We start from the raw sequence: 20561 nt of genomic DNA on the forward strand, positions 1-20561 counted from the left end.
TGGGCACGGTGGCTCACGTCTGTAATCCCAGCACTTTGGAAGGCTGAGGCGGGTGGATCTTGAGGTCAGAGACCAAGACCATCCTGGCCGACACGGTGAAACCCTGTCTCTACTAAAAATACAAATATTAGCTGGGTGTGGTGGTGCATGCCTGTTATCCCAGCTACTCAGGAGGCTGAGGCAGGAGAATCACTTGAACCCGGGAGGTGGAGAGTGCAGCGACCGAGATAGCATCACTGCGCTCCAGCCTGGGCGAGAGAGTGAGAATCAGTTTTGAAAGAAAAAAGAAAAAAAAGAGAGAGAGAGAGAAAGAAAAAAACAGAGATAAAGGGAAGAAAAAAGGAAGGGAGGGAGGGAGGGAGGGAGGGAGGGAGGGAGGGAGGGAGGGAGGAAGGACGGATGGACGGATGATATGCGGCCATCTGAGACCCCTCAAATTGAGAGTAGGAAAGAAAATACAACAAAACCGACTTCTACCATTCATGAACATATGCATGTTAGGGAAACCAACTATTCAGTACTACTAATTAAAAGACATACACAGATCCCTGATACTCATGGATGGAATACCAGCTGCAGTCATATGACCAAGGCATAGTGGAACAGTTGACAAGACTTTATCAGTTTGGAGTTGGCCATTTTCCATCTTCTGTTCATGGACATTTTGAGTGACAGTAGCATCTGAAAACCAAACAAAGAGGTTGAGCTGTGAGGTAAGTGCATTATGACAACCTCACTGGTATATCCCTCTGATCTTTCTAGGAAATTATCTGATAAAGCAGGAGCAGACATCATATGATTCGAGTTCCATCAAATTGAGGTCGGGAAAGATAATTCCCCAAAACCACCTTCTTCTCTTCATCATATTGCGCATGCATATGGAATCGTAGTAGGATACTACATCTAATAAACAAACATACACACATCTCTGGTACTCATCACTAGAATACCAGCTCCTGTCATATAAATCTGCTGTGACCGAGCATTTGACAAGACACTATCTGGTTGCAATTGACCATTTTCCATCCTTTCTTCACGGATATTGTGATTGACCGTAGTATGTGGAAACCAAGTGAAGAGGTTGAGCTCTGAAGTAAGTGCATTATGTCAACCCCACAGGAATATCCCTCTGATGCTCAGTTTCTAGAAAATTATCTAAAAAATCGGGAGAGAATATGCCAGGTGGCCATGTGATATCCCCCAAATGGAGGCTAGGAAAGAATATGAAACAAAACCACCTTCTACCGTTCATGAAAATATGCCTGCTTATGGAAATCAGGTAGGATAGTACAATAAAGAAGCAGAGATACACAGATCTCTGGTCCTCGTGGATGAAATTCTAGGGGCTGCCAAATTACCAAGACCTGGTGGAGCAGTTGAAAAGACGGTATGAGGTGCTGGTTGGCCATTATTAATCTTCTCTTCATGGATGTTGTGAGTCACCGCAGCATCTGGAAACCAAATGAAGTGGTTGAGCTGTGTGTTATGTGCATTACGTCAACTGCACAGGCATACCCCTCGGATGCTCAGTATCTAGGAAATTATCTCATAAAGGAGGAGAACATACCAGTTAGCAATTTCAGAACCCTAAAATTGAGGCCAGAAAAGATAATACAACAAAATTACCATCTTCCCTCATGACGCCATGAATGTATACGGAAACCAAATAGGACAGTACAACAAGTGAACAAACTTACACTGATCACCGAAACCCAGGGATGAAATACCAGCTGCTGTAATATTAATAAGCGCTGATGGAACAGTTGGAAAGACATTATCGGGTGTTGGTTGGCCATTTTTAACCTTTTCTTCACAGACATTGTGAGTGACGCTAGCATCTGGAAACCAAATGAAGAGGCTCAGTTGCAAGATAGGTGTGTTTTGTCCCATCATCCCGGTGAGACAGCTATGTATCAATCAGTTTCTATGGAATTATTCATTTCACGAAACAGAAGGACTTACCACATTGAAACACATATCAGGTCAGATTACACAATAAAACTACGTATGTATCTCTTGGCATAACGATGGTATGTAGTAAGTATGACAGTAGAATAAACATTCACAGATTCCTTGCTATCACCATTTTGTATCATCTTGCTGCCCTTTACAATTCTCATTTGATATCGCTTTTATAGTTCACCTATACATGCCATGCTGTGTGCAGCGGGAAAGCCAGACTAAGTGAGGCCTTGTTAACTTGCCTCCCTTCTACCTCATATAATCTGAGAAAATAGAGGTGGCTATTGGAGTTGAACACTCTTATCTCCACTCCATCGTCACACATCCCTAGTTTTTACGTGATTCTAAAGATCCTCCCCTTTTGTCTGGAAAAGTAACATTCCTTTTACTCCAGGTCTGTCACCTGTTTCATTTATTCATTGTCTGTGGCAGGCGGAATGCCAGGAGCTGGGGATCAGCAGTAAAGAGGACGGAGAGCAACGGTCCCTGCCTTTGTGGGACTCATATCCCCATGGGGCAGTAGGACAGGACATACACAATGAGCAAATGAAACAAGCAGCATTGGGCTGGTGTTGGGGAAGTAGTCCACAGGCCTGAGGGAGACAGCAGCAGAGGGAGCCTCAGGGGCTCTGGCTCCTTGGGCAGAGCCATCTGAAGAAGTGCCATTGGACAGGGCTTGGAGGAAAAAGCAGAGCCTCCTGTGCAGAGGCAGAGGGAGAGTTCCAGATTGCGGTGAGGCCAAGGGTAGGGGCTGGAGTGGGAATGGACCGGGCACTACAGGGTGTTAGACAGAGGCAAAGAGAGCCAGGAGGAAATGGATGGGACCATTGTTAGGAGAGGGAGAGTTGAGGATGGGGTTTTAGGAAGCAAATGGCTTGCTGACATAATTTTCTAGCCACATGGTTAGAGAGTATGCTACAGATGGGGGAAGATTAGAAAGACAGCCAAGAAGATGTTGTACTACCTTGGTCAGCGATCACGGCAGTGTGCACTGGAGGGATAGAGGGAAATGGTGGGATGCAGAGTTTATACTGGGCATTGACTGCTGAACTTGATAAGAGATTGGAAATGAGAGAATAATAAAAGAATCATAAGAGAAATCATAAGTGACTTTAAGTATTTTGGGGTGCCCTACTAAGTAAAAGTATACCAGGGATGTGCAGGAGGGGTTAGGCAACCGACTACGGGAGCGGAATGCTGCCAACTCTTCCTGATTCTGGTTCAGTGACCTTATGTCGACAGCTTGAACTAGGCCATGGTGGGATTATTTCTACTGTGGACAGCTGAAAACTCTAAAACCAGGACTTCTGAATCCCCCATACCTGTGAACAGCTGCTTGTTACACCTTTGTGGATGTTTCACCTAATGGACAGTGTCTTTAACTAAAACAGTGAAGGCTGTGAGTAAAGTATTTTTGGAGAGAGGGAGGTCAGAAATTTGAACTTGCAGAGCTGGTTGAAATGTAGATGCCTATTAGACACCTTATAGAGATACAACACGTGTAGTTCTTTATGAGTTTGGATTTCAGGAGCAAGTCGTAGCCTAGAAGTTTAATGGTGACAGTTCTTGTAGTGTGAATCATTTAAAATTCTAAGACAGCATGACATCACCTATGGAGATAATATATTGAAGAGAAGAGAGGTTAGGATCAAGTTTTGGTGCCCTGAAATATTTAGAGGTGGGAAGCAAGAGGAGAAAAACAAAAAAGGAGAAGGAAAATGAGCCCTTAGTAACAGAGTAAGAAATCCAGGTGTCTGGGGACCCAAGAAGTTTTCCGTGCAGGAGGGCGTAAACAACTGTGTCACATGCTGCTGAGGAATTGATGTCAAAGTGCAGCAAACATGGCGACCTCGATGGCACTATTTTCATTGGAGTAGACTAAGAAGAAGCCATACTGCACTGGGTTAGAGAGGAGTGTGTGGACAGGCGGAAAGTGAGCAGACCTGTCCTCTTGTTGTGCCCACCACCTCCTTCTGCCTCAGGAACCTGCTTTATTCATCTCACACTTGCAGCAACTGCAAATTGTTGCACCTAAATAGAACCTTGCCCTTCCACTTGCAAATGTGCTCATATCTGTTCATCCTTCAAGGACAAGGCCACAAATGTCCTTTGACACGATTGAAGCCCAAAGATTGGATTCCCCCTCAGCTTCCTGTTGGTGTAACCACCGGGACGTACCCTGCCTTGTCGTAGAATAATAGCGTCTCTTGGATTTTCTGGAACGACTCCTTTTCCTTCGATGCCTTCTTGCACCCTGATTTACTTTGTCACTCCTCATTTGCTGAAAAACATCAGTGAACATATTCCATTAAAGACAAATACAACCATTGCAAAGTCACAGTCTTCATATGCATACACAGCCATGCATTTATATCATTAAGTTTTAGCCAAAGGTCAAAGATTCATCATCACACACGATGCTCGCAGAAAAGGCAAGCCAACTCTAATGTAGTTTCAGTGAAACAAGCGAAGGCAAAATACAAGGTGTTATGCAAAGTCAAACATGGTACGGTCATGATTAATCAGAGTGCTTGGGGAATGAGTGGCTTTCATCAACCAAGACAAGAAACATGCTTATCTCTCTAATGTAGTACACATAATTGTCTCTCAGCCCTTGTTAGGGGACAAAAAAAAGCAAATACCGTTTTTATTTTTTAGTTGTTGAAAGTTACTTATTAACAAATACTGATTAATACTATATTAGATAATATATGTAGACAGTGAAAGGTAGCATCGATTGAAAAGGTAAATTTTCCCACCTCCAACCTTATGGAGACTCAAATATGTTCATTTTGGAGCCAGGTAGGGGCAGGAGGTGCCTTGAAATATTGGTGGTAAATAAAACATGAAATTGAAGGATATACTAGGTTAACTAAAAGGTCCTGCCATCAAAAGATAACCCGAGAATATGGTCCTGCCTACTTAAAAAGTACTATTTGGCACTATTTCTACTGAAACTATATAAAAAAATTGAAAAGGAGGGACTCCTACTACATTTTAGGAGACCAGCATCATCCGGATACCAAAATCTGGCAGCGATACAGCAACAACAAACACTTCAGGCTGGTGTTCCTGATGAGCAATGACGCAAATATCCTTAATAAAATACTGGCCAACTGAATCGAGCAGCACATCAAAAAACTTATCTACCATGAACAAGTTGGCTTCATTGCCAGGACTCAAGGTCAGTTCAGAATAGGTAAATCAATAAATGTAATTCATCACATAAATAGAACTAAAGGCAAAAACCACATGATTATCTCAATGGATGCAGAAAAGGCCTTTGATAAAATTCAACATCCCATTATATTAAAAGCTCTCGGGCCGGGCGCGGTGGCTCAAGCCTGTAATCCCAGCACTTTGTGAGGCCGAGGCGGGTGGATCACGAGGTTAAGAGATCGAGACCATCCTGCTCAACATGGTGAAACCCCGTCTCTACTAAAAATACAAAAAATTAGCTGGGCATGGTGGCGCGTGCCTGTAATCCCAGCTACTCGGGAGGCTGAGGCAGGAGAATTGCCTGAACCCAGGAGGCGGAGGTTGTGGTGAGCCGAGATTGCGCCATTGCACTCCAACCTGGGTACCAAGAGTGAAACTCCGTCTCAAAAAAAAAAAAATAGCTCCCAAGAAACCAGGTATTGAATGCACACATCTCCAAACAATAAGACCCATATATGACAAACTCACAGCCAATATCATATCGAATGGGAAAAAGCTGGAAGCATTCCTCTTGAAACTTGCACAAGACAAGGATGCCCTCCCTCACCAGTCCTGTCCAACATAGTATCAGACGTTCTGGCCAGGGCAATCAGGCAAGACAAAGAAAGAAAGGGTATTCAAATAGGGAAAGAGGACATGAAGTTATCTTTCTTTGCAGATGACATGGCCCCATATATAGAAAATACTATCATCTCAGTCCAAAAGTTTCTGAAGATGATAAGCAACTTCAGCAAACTCTCATGATATAAAATCCATGCGCAAAAATTGCTAGCATCCCTATATACCAAAAACAGGCAAGCAGAGAGCCAAATCATGAATGAACTCCCATTCACAATTGCTACAAAAAGAATAAAATACTTATGAATACAGCTAACAAGGGAAGTGAAGGACTTCCTCAGAGAGAACTTCAAACCACTGCTCAAAGAAATCCAAGAGGACACAAACAAATGGAAAAACACTCCATACTCACGGATAGGAAGAATGAATATCGTGAAAATGGCCATACTGCCCAAAGTAATTGAGAGATTCAGTGCTATTCCCATTAAACTATCATGGACATTCTTCACAGAAGTAGAAGAAACTCTTTTAAATTTCATATGGATCCCCCCAAAAAAGCCACAATCGCCAAGGCAATCCTAAGCAAAAGGGAGAAAGCTGGAGGCATCATGCTACCTAACTTCAAACTATACCGTGGGGCAACAGTAACCAAGACGGCATGGTACTGGTAGAGAAACAGATACATGGACCAATGGACCAGATTAGAGAACTTGGAAGTAAGATCACACAATGATAAACATCTGTTCTTGACAAACCTGACAAAAATAAGCAATGGAGACAGGATTCCCTATTTAATTAATGATACTGGGAGAATTGGCTAGCCATATACAAAAATTGAAACTGGGCCCCTTCCTTACAACTTATACAAAAATTAACGGAAGATGGATTAAATACTTAAATGTAACATCCAAAACTATAAAAACCCTATAAGAAAATCAAGGCAATATTATTCAGGACATAAGTTCGGCCAAAGATTTCATGACAAAAATGCCAAAAGCCATGGCAACAAAATAAAAATCTGACAAATGGGATCTAATGAAACTAAAAGCCTTCTGCAGAGCAAAATGAACAATGATCAGAGTGAACAGACAACCTACAGAATGGGAGAAAACTTCTGCAATCTGTCTATCTGACAAAGGTCTAATATCCAGAGTCTACAAGAAACTTAAACACATTTACAAAAGAAAACTAAACAACCCCATTAAAAAGTAGGCAAAGGACGTGAACAGACACTTCTCAAAAGAAGATATTCATGCGGCCAACAAACATATGAAGAAAAGCTCAACATCACTGATCATTAGAGAAATGCAAATCAAAGCCATAATAAGATACCATCGCACAGTAGTCAGAATGGCGATTATTAAAACGTCAAAAACTACAGATGCTGGCAAGGTTGCGGAGAAAAAGGAACACTTTTACACTGTTGGTGGGAATGTAAATTACTTCAACCATGTGGAAGACAGTGTGGTGATTCCCAAAAGATCTAGAGGCAGAAATATAACTTGATTCACCAATCAAGTTATACTGGGTATACACCCAAGGAAATAGAAATCATTCCATTATAAAGATATATGCACACGTATATTCATTGCAGCACTATTTACAATAGCAAAGACGTGGAATCAACCCAAATGGCCATCAATGATAGACTGGATCAAGAAAATGTAGTACACATATACCAGGGAACACTATGCAGCCATAAAAAGGAATGAGATCATGTCCTTTGCGGAAACATTGACGGAGCTGGAAGCCATTATCCTCAACAAACTAATGCAGAGAAAGAAAACCAAACAGTGCGTGTTCTCACTTTTAAGTGGGAGCTGAATGATGAGAACACACAGACACATCAGGTAGGGCAACACATGCTGGGTCTTTCTGGGGGAGGGCTGGGGGGAGAGAGTACATCAGGAAGAATAGCTAATGGATGCTGGGCTTAATACCAAGGTGATTGATTGACAGGTGCAGCAAACCACCGTGCCACACATTTACCTATGTAAGAAACCTCCATATCCTGCACATGTACCCCAGAACTTAAAATAATAGGTGAAGTAATAACGAATATGCTCCCGCATTAAATAGGAAAGAGTATCAGCATATATTTCAAGAAATACATATTATATATATATACCATGTAATATATAGAACGTATATAATATATAATTTTGATTTTAAAATTTTCCAAAGCATTCTCACATCCTATAAAAGAGGAGCTGAGAATGTGTGAAGACATTTTTACTGAACATTTACTACCCTCCAGGTACTTTTCTAAATGCTTTGCATGTATTAACTCAATCCTTGGCCAATCCCTATGAGTGAGGTGTGATTCTTATCTCTTTCCTTAAGAAAGCGAAAATAAAGGCACGGAAAATTAGGGAAGAGTCTAATTAATTGAGGAGTGGGAAAGAATACAGACTATGCATTCGAACCCTGGCTCTATGTCCTACCATGTGTCATGTAGGGCAAGCCATTTGACCGCTGTCAGCCTTGATTTCTCATTAAAGGCGAGATAGTAATACACATCTGCAGAACAATTATGAGCATTAAATGTGATAATTAAAAACATCAGCTCCTAGTCCAATGAATCTACTCTTGGACCAAAAAGTTCCCATTTTATGTTCACATGAGAATTCCTGTGTCATATTCTTATCTTTTAAATCAAGAGAATTAACCCATATAGTTTATATTCATCTTTCCACTGAGAAAATACTTATACTAAGAATGTCACAATTAGGGCAGAAATAGAAAGTTATCTTACCTGGCCATCATTTGTAAGCACAGAGCCAACAGTGTGACGTTTTCCAGGTGGAGTTGGCTGACTCGTTTGAAGTGGAGAAACCGGCATCTGCAGATATGTCTGATAATTATCTCTGTGTGTTACTAGAACACTTTCATTTATACCTGGAACATAACTGGCACATAAATTGGCACTATACAGCTGAAATATATGATCCTCCTGAGAGCACATGATCACAGACTGTTTTAGCAATGGGTGCCTTGGTAGCAAACAGAGTTTAGAATCTCATATCTAGAATCTATATCATGTTCTGTGATCTATAAATCTCACTTTATCTAAGTGATGACTCACGCTACCATCACGACTTCCTGTAGGTTCACACCACTAGGTTAAACAAATCCCTTATGCCTCCAGCTTAGTTTGAGAGCAGACTGACCTTCCTTATGCCACCATCCCGACTAAAAGATCTATAATTCTAAATATTAATACTTAAATATTTAGAATGCCAATTTTTGTAATTCCACAAGTTCATCTTTTCAGGCTTAAAGGAGAAGTATGTATTAATGAGCACATACACTTTCCTAGTTGTCCTACCTGCCCATCATTTGTAAAGTCATAGCCAACTGTATGAAGTTCTTCAGGTGGAGAAGGGTGTAGGCTACATGGCATTCTCTTACCTTCCAGGGAACGCTGAGTAGCGGGCCTAACCCTCTTTGGAAAATTTGATGAAATCTACAGATATTTTCCCCTGGAGAAGTACCCTTACACACAAAGTTGGTGTGCAAATTCAGAAGTGTGACGAGCCTAAGATCCGATTAGATTAGTGGACAGGTGACCGCACACAAAATCACCAAATTAGCGGTAAAGAGGGTTTATAAACTGCTGCCAATTATCCTGGATATTATCAGTTTTGTGATTTCCATATAAACAAGGAATTCTCTACCAAACTCACAGCAGTAAGCAGTGTGATATAGTATTTGTGTGTGCAATCTCTGGAATCTGACATACCTAGATTTTGTCACTTTTCCAACTGGTTAAACCTGAAAGAGCTACTTAAATGTGCACCCTAAGATTCTATTTCCGTAAAATGGGCATAAAACAGTACCTAACTCATGGTGCTCTTATAAGGATTATCAGAGATAAAGCACAAAGAAGATAGTGAATGTGCTGGTTGATACATACTTTGAAGCTTAAAAAAAATAAATTTGTGGGATTCAGTGAAAATGAGAAGTCTAAATATTAAAAAAAACAAACTACTCATGCAAAAAACACCTTCTTACAAACTAGATTTATATTTTCAAAATTAATAAAACCTGGTACAAAAAACTTGTCTGGTTTCAGCATACCAAATTTCCTTCTGGTTAACTGGTCGAAAATGACTACTACTTGGCAATATCATAAGCATTTCTATATGTTTAAGGTTTCAAATCCTCCTTTATGAAACAAACCATTTGTTATTCCTGAAGTTTTAAACTGATGTATTTCATACTAGCAAGCAGAAAGAGGGGAATGATGAAAATTAAAGAAAATCAGTGAAATAAAAATCAATGAAATAAAAAATTGGTTCACAGAATAGTTGAGAAAAAAAACCTAACTTATCTTTTAGCTTGACTGACCAAGAATAAAAGAAAGGACTACACAGATTACCAAAATCAAGAATGAAAAGGGTGTTATGAATACTGACCTTACAGAAATTAAAAGGGGCCAGGCGCGGTGGCTCACTCCCGTAATCCCAGCACTTTGGGGAGCCGAGACCAGCGGATCACCTGAGGTCAGGAGTTTGAGACCAGCCTGGACAACATGGTGAAACCCTGACTCTACTAAAACACAAAAAATTAGCCGGGCGATATGATGCCACCTGTAACCCCAGCTACCCAGGAGACCGAGACAGAAGAAGTGCTTGAACCAGAAATGTAGAAGTAGTTATGAGCCCAGATCGCGCCACCACCCTCCATCTTCAGCAAAAGAGTGAGACACCGTCTCACATGCACACACACACAAAGAAAGTGAGAAATTTAAAGACATACATTATGAACACCTTTATGCCAACAAATTAAACAACGCAGGTGAAACAGAGAAATTCCTAGAGAACAAATTACTGACTCAAAAGAAATAGAAATTTGCAATAGGACTATAGCATGGAAAGGTATTTAATTAGTAATTTTAAATCTCCCCACAAATGGAAGGCAAGCCGAGGTGGTTTCGCATGTAAATTCTATCAAACATTTAAGGAAGAAGTAATACCAATACTTAGCAAAGGATTTCAAAAGAATAAAAGAGGAAGGAACACTACTTCATTCTATGAGGCCAATATTACCCTGATATCAAAGCCAGACAAACATATTATAAGATGTTTTTGCCCGTCAGCTCCAAATTCACCCTTTGATTCCGCTGTGTGAGGTTCCGCGTTCCTCTGCCTATGTCCGCCGTACTGCCGATACCGAAGGCTGCGCGTAAAGAGGGTTAGAGTTAGCGAAGGGCGGGGACGCCACGCTTCCCGGTTCTTCCGGTTGGCGCCGGCGGTCTCGCAGTGCACGAGGCTTCACTTCGGGACTCTGGCCCCCCCAACAGGCTCCCAGTGTTCGGCTGGGGCGGGGCCCGCGGTGGCCGGCAGCTTCCCTGCCTTCTGCCTCCCTTGAGCCTTACCAGATTGGTGCTTCTGGTGGGACGCCTCCCAATGAGCATCACTCACAGGCATCCGGGGCACACTTCCCATAACTCCCAGAGAGCAAGTTTCTAGAAAGTTCCAGCAGTGGGGAGGCGCCACAACTTCTCTGCCATTTTGGGAAGTGCAGCCGCAGCTCCTCCGGCAAGGTCAAGACTTCACGACCACGTAAGTGGGCAGTTTTTCCCTGGATGCTTTAATTTCTCCCCAGAAGGTGTCCTTTTTCCTAGGAAAGCTTCTTTTCTGGGGTGTTCTTTGTCCGGTGAGTGGTACGGCTTCGCTGTGTGGACACTACCATGGGCGCGTGTGTCAGCTGTCGGGGAGCCTTTTCCTTGGACACCCCGTCTCGGTTATGTTGTGGGGCTGGGGAGCTTTTCTTGGGGACTCCCTCTTAGTGATGCGACGAACTTTTCCTGCTGCAATGACTGAACCCAAGGGTGGGGACCCTACATTGGTCGCCTGTGTCACCTTCGGGTGCGGCGGTGTTTCTTCCCCGCTTGGCCACGACACTGCGGGGAGACTCTGCCTTAGGGACTCTGTCTGTGTTCGGGGCTGGGGTGAGGGTGGCTGTCCTGCGGACACATGATCACTGCCCTGTGGGTTCACTCTCTGTCGCGGGGTTTATCTCAGCCCGCGAGAGACTCTTCGCTGGCTGCTGATGTCAGCCGTGGGGCACATTTGGCCTTGGATGTTGCTCACTCTCAGCTAGGATGTGTTGGCTTTTCTTTGGATCTGTTTATCCCCGATTGGGACGCCTATCGGATGCTTTCTCTTGGTGCTGGGTTTTTAAATTATTATCTGTGGGTGCTGTCTCCCAGTGCTGCGAGGGAGTGGGGTGCTGTTTCTTGGATTCTCTAAGCCTATGGTGGGACTCTCAGAGCTCTGTGTCAGCCATGAGGGAGGCCACCTGACCTTGGGAGCTCTATCTTGCCCCGGGTTGGGGTGCTTTTCCTCCGTTGGTTCTCAGTCGTGAAGGAGCTCTTTCCCCGGGAACTATCTCACCTTTCAGCCGTACCCATCGGGTGTCTGTGTAGGAAACATTTCTGTCCAGAAATGTTTGAAGGTTCCAGATGCACACCCTGGGTGTGCAATTAGTCTTTCATTTCAGCCACTCTGATGAGTGTGCAGTGATCTCTCCTTATGTCTGCATTTGCAGTTTTGGGCATGCCGCCAAGTCTGGCTAATCGTTGTATTTTTTGGTAGAGACGGCGTTTCGCCAAGTTGCCCAGGCTGGTCTCGAACCCTTGGGCTCAAGTGGCCTCTGCCTGCATCAGCCTCCCAAGGTGCTGGGATTACAGGTATGAGCCACTGTGCCCAGCTATTTATTATTTTTAGAGCACTTTTTAAATGTGTTTATTCGCCATTTAAATATGTCTTTTACGAAGTCCCTTTTCAGCACTTTTCCTCCAAATTTTATTGAGATATTTGTATTTTAAAAATGGATTCGTGGTTTACATATAAGTTCTGGGTTTCAGTTAGACACATACACACAGGCATATATGTACATGTATTAAAATACACACACAATTTTAGTATCTTCTACAAATCTGTTTTGCTTTTACACTATCTCAATATTGTGTTTCAGATGAACAGATTCTCTTAATTTTATTAATCAGTTTCTTGTTTAGGGCTGGTGCTTCCTATTATTTTAAGAATAATCTTTGCCTCGCCCAATGCCATGATGATAATATTCTAAGCTGTCTTTTAGATCTCCCATTCATCTCAAATAAATTTTCATGGATTGGAGTAAAGTCATAGTCTGGGTATATTTTATGTGATGATTAAAGTCATATTTGAGTATGACTCTTATGAATGAGTACTCAGCTGTTTCCCGCACGTTTTATTGCAATGTTTATTTTTTAAAATTGATTTGTAGTTCTGGTTATATTCTGGATTCCACTCATTTTTTTGTCAGATATATACATATATATGATTAATGTATATTTTTATATATAACCTATACTATATATTATATAATATGTAATCTACAGATATGCTTTGCTTTTTCACTCCTAAGACTGTCTTTTGAGGAATACAAGTTTTACATTTAATTATGTCTAATTAAACAATGTATTCTTTATCGTTAGTGCCTTTTTATCCTAATCAAAAATACCTTGGCCTATTCTAAAGCTGTAACACTAATATCTTATGTTTTGTACTGGATTTACTATCCATCTTTAGTAACTTTTTCTGGAGTGGGATGGGGTAAGAGTCCAAGTTAGTATTTTCCCTGCATTTATGAAGTGCATTTTTTAAAAGCACTAGTCTTTCCACTCTTCTGTGGTAAATCTAGCTGTTTTCCATTTCTAGATTCTTTCTGGCCTCCATGTCCTCTACCTTTAGTGTATTTGTCTGTCATTGCTCCAATACCATACTGTTTCAATTACTCTACCTTTATAGTAAATCTCGTGTTTAGTAGTGTATGTCTACAAACTTAGTTCTTTTTCTTAAATATTGTCTTAGCTTTTCCAAATATATATATGTTCCTTTTTCTCCGCAACCTTGCCAGCATCTCTAGTTTTTTGACGTTTTAATAATCGCCATTCTGACTAGTGTGCGATGGTATCTTATTATGGTTTTGATTTGCATTTCTCTAATGATCAGTGATGTTGAGCTTTTCTTCATATGTTTGTTGGCCGCATGAATATCTTCTTTTGAGAAGTGTCTGTTCACGTCCTTTGCATACTTTTTAATGGGGTTGTTTAGTTTTCTTTTGTAAATGTGTTTAAGTTTCTTGTAGACTCTGGATATTAGACCTTTGTCAGATAGACAGATTGCAGAAGTTTTCTCCCATTCTGTAGGTTGTCTGTTCACTCTGATTATTGTTCATTTTGCTCTGCAGAAGGCTTTTAGTTTCATTAGATCCCATTTGTCAGATTTTATTTTGTTGCCATGGCTTTTGGCATTTTTGTCATGAAATCTTTGGCCGAACTTATGTCCTGAATAATATTGCCTTGATTTTCTTATAGGGTTTTTATAGTTTTGGATGTTACATTTAAGTATTTAATCCATCTTCCGTTAATTTTTGTATAAGTTGTAAGGAAGGGGCCCAGTTTCAATTTTTGTATATGGCTAGCCAATTCTCCCAGTATCATTAATTAAATAGGGAATCCTGTCTCCATTGCTTATTTTTGTCAGGTTTGTCAAGATCAGATGTTTATCATTGTGTGATCTTACTTCCAAGTTCTCTAATCTGGTCCATTGGTCCATGTATCTGTTTCTCTACCAGTACCATGCCGTCTTGGTTACTGTTGCCCCACGGTATAGTTTGAAGTTAGGTAGCATGATGCCTCCAGCTTTCTCCCTTTTGCTTAGGATTGTCTTGGCGATTGTGGCTTTTTTGCGGGGGATCCATATGAAATTTAAAAGAGTTTCTTCTACTTCTGTGAAGAATGTCCATGGTAGTTTAATGGGAATAGCATTGAATCTCTCAATTACTTTGGGCAGTATGGCCATTTTCACGATATTCATTCTTCCTATCCGTGAGCATGGAGTGTTTTTCCATTTGATTTCTTTGAGCAGTGGTTTGAAGTTCCCTCTGAGGAAGTCGTTCACTTCCCTTGTTAGCTGTAATCATAAGTATTTTATTCTTTTTGTAGCAATTGTGAATGGGAGTTCATTCATGATTTGGCTCTCTGCTTGCCTTTTTTTGGTATACAGGGATGCTAGCAATTTTTGCGCATGGATTTTATATCATGAGAGTTTGCTGAAGTTGCTTATCCTCTTCAGAAACTTTTGGACTGAGATGATGGTATTTTCTATATATGGGGCCATGTCATCTGCAAACAAAGATAACTTCATGTCCTCTTTCCCTATTTGAATAGCCTTTCTTTCTTTGTCTTGCCTGATTGCCCTGGCCAGAACGTCTGATACTATGTTGGAGAGGACTGGTGAGGGAGGGCATCCTTGTCTTGTGCAAGTTTCAAGAGGAATGCTTCCAGCTTTTTCCCATTCGATATGATATTGGCTGTGAGTTTGTCATATATGACTCTTACTGTCTTGAGATGTATTCATTCAATACCTGGTTTCTTTAGAGCTTTTTTTTTTTTTTTTTTTTTTTGAGACGGAGTTTCGCTCTTGTTACCCAGGTTGGAGTGCAATGGCACAATCTCGGCTCACCACAACCTCCACCTCCTGGGTTCAGGCAATTCTCCTCCCTCAGCCTCCCGATTACCTGGGATTACAGTCACGTGCTACCATGCCCAGCTAATTTTTTGTATTTTAATTAGAGACGGGGTTTCACCATGTTGACCAGGATGGTCTCGATCTCTTAACCTCGTGATCCACCCGCCTCGGCCTCCCAAAGTGCTGGGATTACAGCCTTGAGCCACCGCGCCCGGCCCGAGAGCTTTTAATATAATGGGATGTTGAATTTTATCAAAGGCCTTTTCTGCATCCATTGAGATAATCATGTGGTTTTCGCCTTTAGTTCTATTTATGTGATGAATTACATTTATTGATTTACCTATTCTGAACTGACCTTGAGTCCTGGCAATGAAGCCAACTTCATCATGGTAGATAAGTTTTTTGATGTGCTGCTCGATTCAGTTGGCCAGGATTTTATTAAGGATTTTTGTGTCATTGTTCATCAGGAACACCAGCCTGAAGTGTTTGTTGTTGCTGTATCTCTGCCAGATTTTGGTATCCGGATGATGCTGGTCTCCTAAAATGTAGTAGGAGTCCCTCCTTTTCAATTTTTTTATATACTTTCAGTAGAAATAGTGCCAAATTGTACTTTTTAAGTAGGCAGGACCATATTCTCGGGTTATCTTTTGATGGCAGGACCTTTTAGTTAACCTAGTATATCCTTCAATTTCATGTCTTATTTACCACCAATATTTCAAAGAACCTCCTGCCCCTGCCTGGCTCCAAAATGAACATATTTGAGTCACCATAAGCTTGGAGGTGGGAAAATTTACCTTTTCAATCGATGCTACCTTTCACTGTCTACGTATATTATCTAATAATGTATTAATCAGTATTTGTTAATAAGTAACTTTCAACAACTAAAAAATAAAAACGGTATTTGCTTTATTTTTGTCCCCTAACAAGGGCTGAGAGACAATTATGTGTACTACATTAGAGAGATAAGCATGTTTCTTGCCTTGGTTGATGAAAGCCACTCATTCCCCAAGCACTCCGATTAATCGTGACTGTACCATTTTTGACTTTGGATAACACCTTGTATTTTGCCTTCGCTTGTTTCACTGAAACTACATTATATTTGGCTTGCCTCTTCTGTGAGCATCGTGTGTGATGATGAATCTTTGACCTTTGGCTAAAACTTAATGATATAAATGCATGGCTGTGTATGCATATGAAGACTGTGACTTTGCAATGGTTGTATTTGTCTTTAATGCAATATGTTCACTGATGTTTTTCAGCAAATGAGGAGTGACAAAGTAAATCAGGCTGCAAGAAGGCATCGAAGGAAAAGGAGTCGTTCCAGAAAATCCAAGAGACGCTATTATTCTACGACAAGGCAGGGTACGTCCCTGTGGTTACACCAACAGGAAGCTGAGGGGGAATCCAATCTTTGGGCTTCAATCCTGTCAAAGGACATTTGTGGTCTTGTCCTTGAAGGATGAACAGATATGAGCACATTTGCAAGTGGAAGGGCAAGGTTCTAATTAGGTGCAACAATTTGCAGTTGCTGCAAGCGTGAGATGAATAAAGCAGGTTCCTGAGGCAGAAGGAGGTGGTGGGCACAACAAGGGGACAGGTCTGCTCACTTTCCGCCTGTCCACACACTCCTCTCTAACCCAGTGCAGTATGGCTTCTTCTTAGTCTACTCCAATGAAAATAGTGCCATCAAGGTCGCCATGTTTGCTGCACTTTGACATCAATTCCTCAGCAGCATGTGACACAGTTGTTTACGCCCTCCTGCACGGAAAACTTCTTGGGTCCCCAGACACCTGGATTTCTTACTCTGTTACTACGGGCTCATTTTCCTTCTCCTTTTTTGTTTTTCTCCTCTTCCTTCCCACCTCTAAATATTTCAGGGCGCCAAAACTTGATCTTATCCTCTCTTCTCTTCAATATCCTATCTCCTTAGGTGATGTCATGCTGTCTTAGAATTTTAAATGATTCACACTACAAGAACTGTCACCATTAAACTTCTAGGCTACGACTTGCTCCTGAAATCCAAACTCATAAAGAACTACACGTGTTGTATCTCTATAGGGTGTCTAATAGGCATCTACATTTCAACCAGCTCTGCAAGTTCAAATTTCTGACCTCCCTCTCTCCAAAAATACTTTACTGGCAGCCTTCACTGTTTCAGTTAAAGACACTGTCCATTAGGTGAAACATCCACAAAGGTGTAACAAGCAGCTGTTCACAGGTATGGGGGATTCAGAAGTCCTGATTTTAGAGTTTTCAGCTGTCCACGGTACAAATAATCCCACCATGGCCTAGTTCAAGCTGTCGACATAAGGTCACTGAACCAGAATCAGGAAGAGTTGGCAGCATTCCGCTCCCGTAGTCGGTTGCCTAACCCCTCCTGCACATGCCTGGTATACTTTTACTTAGTAGGTCACCCCAAAATACTTAAAGTCACTTATGATTTCTCTTATGATTCTTTTATTATTCCCTCATTTCCAATCTCTTATCAAGTTCAGCAGTCAATGCCCAGTATAAACTCTGCATCCCACCATTTCCCTCTATCCCTCCAGTGCACACTGCCGTGATCGCTGACCAAGGTAGTACAAAATCTTCTTAGCTCTGTTTCTAATCTTCCCTCATCTGTAGCATACTCTCTAACCCTGTGGCTAGAAAATTATGTCAGCATGCCATTTCCCTCCTAAAACCCCATCCTCAACTCTCCCTCTCCTAACAAGGGTCCCATCCATTTCCTCCTGGCTCTGTTTGCCTCTGTCTAACACCCTGTAGTGCCCAGTCCATTCCCACTCCAGCCCCTACCCTTGGCCTCACCGCAGTCTGGAAGTCTCCCTCTGCCTCTCCACAGAAGGCTCTGCTTTTTCCTCCAAGCCCTGTCCAATGGCACTTCTTCAGATGGCTCTGCACAAGGAGCCAGAGCCCCTGAGGCTCCCTCTGCTGCTGTCTCCCTCAGGCCTGTGGACTACTTCCCCGACACCAGCCCAATGCTACTTGTTTCATTTGCTCATTGTGTATGTCCTGTGTGACTGCCCCATGGGGATATGAGTCCCACAAAGGCAGGGACCGTTGCTCTCCGTCCTCTTTACTGCTGATCCCCAGCTCCTGGCCTGCCGCCTGCCACAGACAATGAATAAATGAAAGAGGTGACAGACCTGGAGTAAAAAGAATGTTACTTTTCCAGACAAAAGGGGAGGATCTGTAGAATCACGTAAAAACTAGAGATGTGTGACGATGGAGTGGAGATAAGAGTGTTCAACTCCAATAGCCACCTCTATTTTCTCAGATTATATGAGGTAGAAAGGAGGCAAGTTAACAAGGCCTCACTTAGTCTGGCTTTCCTGCTGCGCACAGCATGGCATGTATAGGTGAACTATAAAAGCGATATCAAGTGAGAATTGTAAAGGGCAGCAAGATGATACAAAATGATGAGTGCAAGAAACCTGTGAATGTTTATTCTACTGTCGTACTTACTACATACCATCGTTATGCCAAGAGATACATACGTAGTTTTATTGTGTAATCTGACCTGATATATGTTTCCATGTGGTAAGTCCTTCTGTTTCGTGAAATGAATAATTCCATAGAAACTGATTCATACATAGCTGTCTCACCGGGATGATGGGACAAAACACACCTATCTTGCACCTGAGCCTCTTCATTTGGATTCCAGATGCTAGCGTCACTAACAATGTCTGTGAAGAAAAGGTTAAAAATGGCCAACCAACACCCGATAATGTCTTTCCAACTGTTCCATCAGCGCTTATTAATATGGTAGCAGCTGGTATTTCATCCCTGGGTTTCGGCGATCAGTGTAAGTTTGTTCACTTGTTGTACTGTCCTATTTGGTTTCCGTATACATTCATGGCGTCATGAGGGAAGATGGTAATTTTGTTTTATTGTCTTTTCTGGCCTCAATTTTAGGGTTCTGAGATTGCTAACTGGTATGTCCTCCTCCTTTATGAGATAATTTCCTAGATACTGAGCATCCGAGGGGTATGCCTGTGCGGTTGACATAATGCACATTACACACTTCTCAACCACTTCATTTGGTTTCCAGATGCTGCGGTGACTCACAACATCCATGAAGAGAAGATGAATAACGGCCAACCAGCACCTCATACTGTCTTTTCAACTGCTCCACCAGGTCTTGGTAATTTGGCAGCCCCTAGAATTTCATCCAAGAGGACCAGAGATCTGTGTATCTCTGCTTCTTTATTGTACTATCCTACCTGATTTCCATAAGCAGGCATATTTTCATGAACGGTAGAAGGTGGTTTTGTTGCATATTCTTTCCTAGACTCCATTTGGGGGATATCACATGGCCACCTGGCATATTCTCTCCTGATTTTTTAGATAATTTTCTAGAAACTGAGCATCAGAGGGATATTCCTGTGGGGTTGACATAATGCACTTACTTCAGAGCTCAACCTCTTCACTTGGTTTCCACATACTACCGTCAATCACAATATCCGTGAAGAAAGGATGGAAAATGGTCAACTACAACCAGATAGTGTCTTGTGAAATGTTCGGCCACAGCTGATTTATTTAACAGGAGCTGGTATTCTAGTGATGAGTACCAGAGATGTGTGTATGTTTGTTTATTAGATGTAGTATCCTACTAGGATTCCATATTCATGCGTAATGTCATGAAGAGGAAAATGTGGTTTTGGTGAATTATCATTCCCAACCTCAATTTGATGGAACTTGAATCATTATATGATGTCTGCTCCTGCTGTATCAGATAATTTCCTAGAAAGTGAAGATCAGAGGGATATACCAGTGAGGTTGTCATAATGCACTTACCTCACAGCTCAACCTCTTTGTTTGGTTTTCAGATGCTACTGTCACTCAAAATGTCCATGAACAGAAGATGGAAAATGGCCAACCCCAAACTGATAAAGTCTTGTCAACTGTTCCACTATGCCTTGGTCATATGACTGCAGCTGGTATTCCATCCATGAGTATCAGGGATCTGTGTATGTCTTTTAATTAGTAGTACTGAATAGTTGGTTTCCCTAACATGCATATGTTCATGAATGGTAGAAGTCGGTTTTGTTGTATTTTCTTTCCTACTCTCAATTTGAGGGGTCTCAGATGGCCGCATATCATCCGTATATCCGTCCGTCCTTCCTTCCTTCCTTCCTCTTTTATCTCCCTTTTTTTCTTTCTCTCTCTCTCTCTGTTTTTTCTTTTTTTTCTTTCAAAACTGATTCTCACTCTCTCGCCCAGGCTGGAGCGCAGTGATGCTATCTCGGTCGCTGCAATCTCCACCTCCCGGGTTCAAGTGATTCTCCGGCCTCAGCC

The 20561-nt window shown here is 41.8% G+C and overlaps 2 protein-coding genes across 2 annotated transcripts in view; one reads left to right on the forward strand and one right to left on the reverse strand.

Moving 5' to 3' along the window:
• Window positions 1–410: 410 nt before the first annotated feature.
• On the reverse strand, window positions 411–11669 carry LOC144581125 (putative SAGE1-like protein). Its single transcript, XM_078363488.1, has 6 exons — window positions 11120–11669; window positions 10853–10920; window positions 8495–8581; window positions 4141–4243; window positions 1698–1838; window positions 411–1451 (listed from the first exon to the last, which is right to left on the reverse strand). Exons 1-6 carry the CDS (start codon window positions 11187–11189, stop codon window positions 1276–1278), a joined length of 645 nt encoding a protein of 214 aa, XP_078219614.1. The 5' UTR covers window positions 11190–11669; the 3' UTR covers window positions 411–1275.
• LOC103791304 (uncharacterized) overlaps window positions 11051–20561 on the forward strand; it is a 204268-nt gene continuing 194757 nt past the window's right edge. Inside the window, exons 1-5 of the mRNA XM_078363053.1 lie at window positions 11051–11306; window positions 12342–12436; window positions 16523–16625; window positions 18928–19407; window positions 20093–20233. The gene's annotated coding sequence lies outside the window, so the exon portion shown is untranslated. The remainder of the gene's footprint in view (window positions 11307–12341; window positions 12437–16522; window positions 16626–18927; window positions 19408–20092; window positions 20234–20561) is intronic.

This window comes from Callithrix jacchus, chromosome X, assembly GCF_049354715.1.
Source record: "Callithrix jacchus isolate 240 chromosome X, calJac240_pri, whole genome shotgun sequence".
NCBI lineage: Eukaryota > Metazoa > Chordata > Mammalia > Primates > Cebidae > Callithrix > Callithrix jacchus.

What these genes read in the sequence shown, in the direction of transcription:
- LOC144581125 (XM_078363488.1), bottom strand. Translation starts at nt 11,189, where the DNA reads ATGGGAAGTGTGCCCCGGATGCCTGTGAGTGATGCTCATTGGGAGGCG. An exon ending in CCACCAGAAGCACCAATCTG is followed by an intron (nt 10,921 to 11,119) that starts GTAAGGCTCAAG and finishes CTTTACGCGCAG; the next exon opens with CCTTCGGTATCGGCAGTACG. An exon ending in TTATTCTACGACAAGGCAGG is followed by an intron (nt 1,839 to 4,140) that starts GTACGTCCCGGT and finishes TTTGGTTTCCAG; the next exon opens with ATGCTAGCGTCACTCACAAT.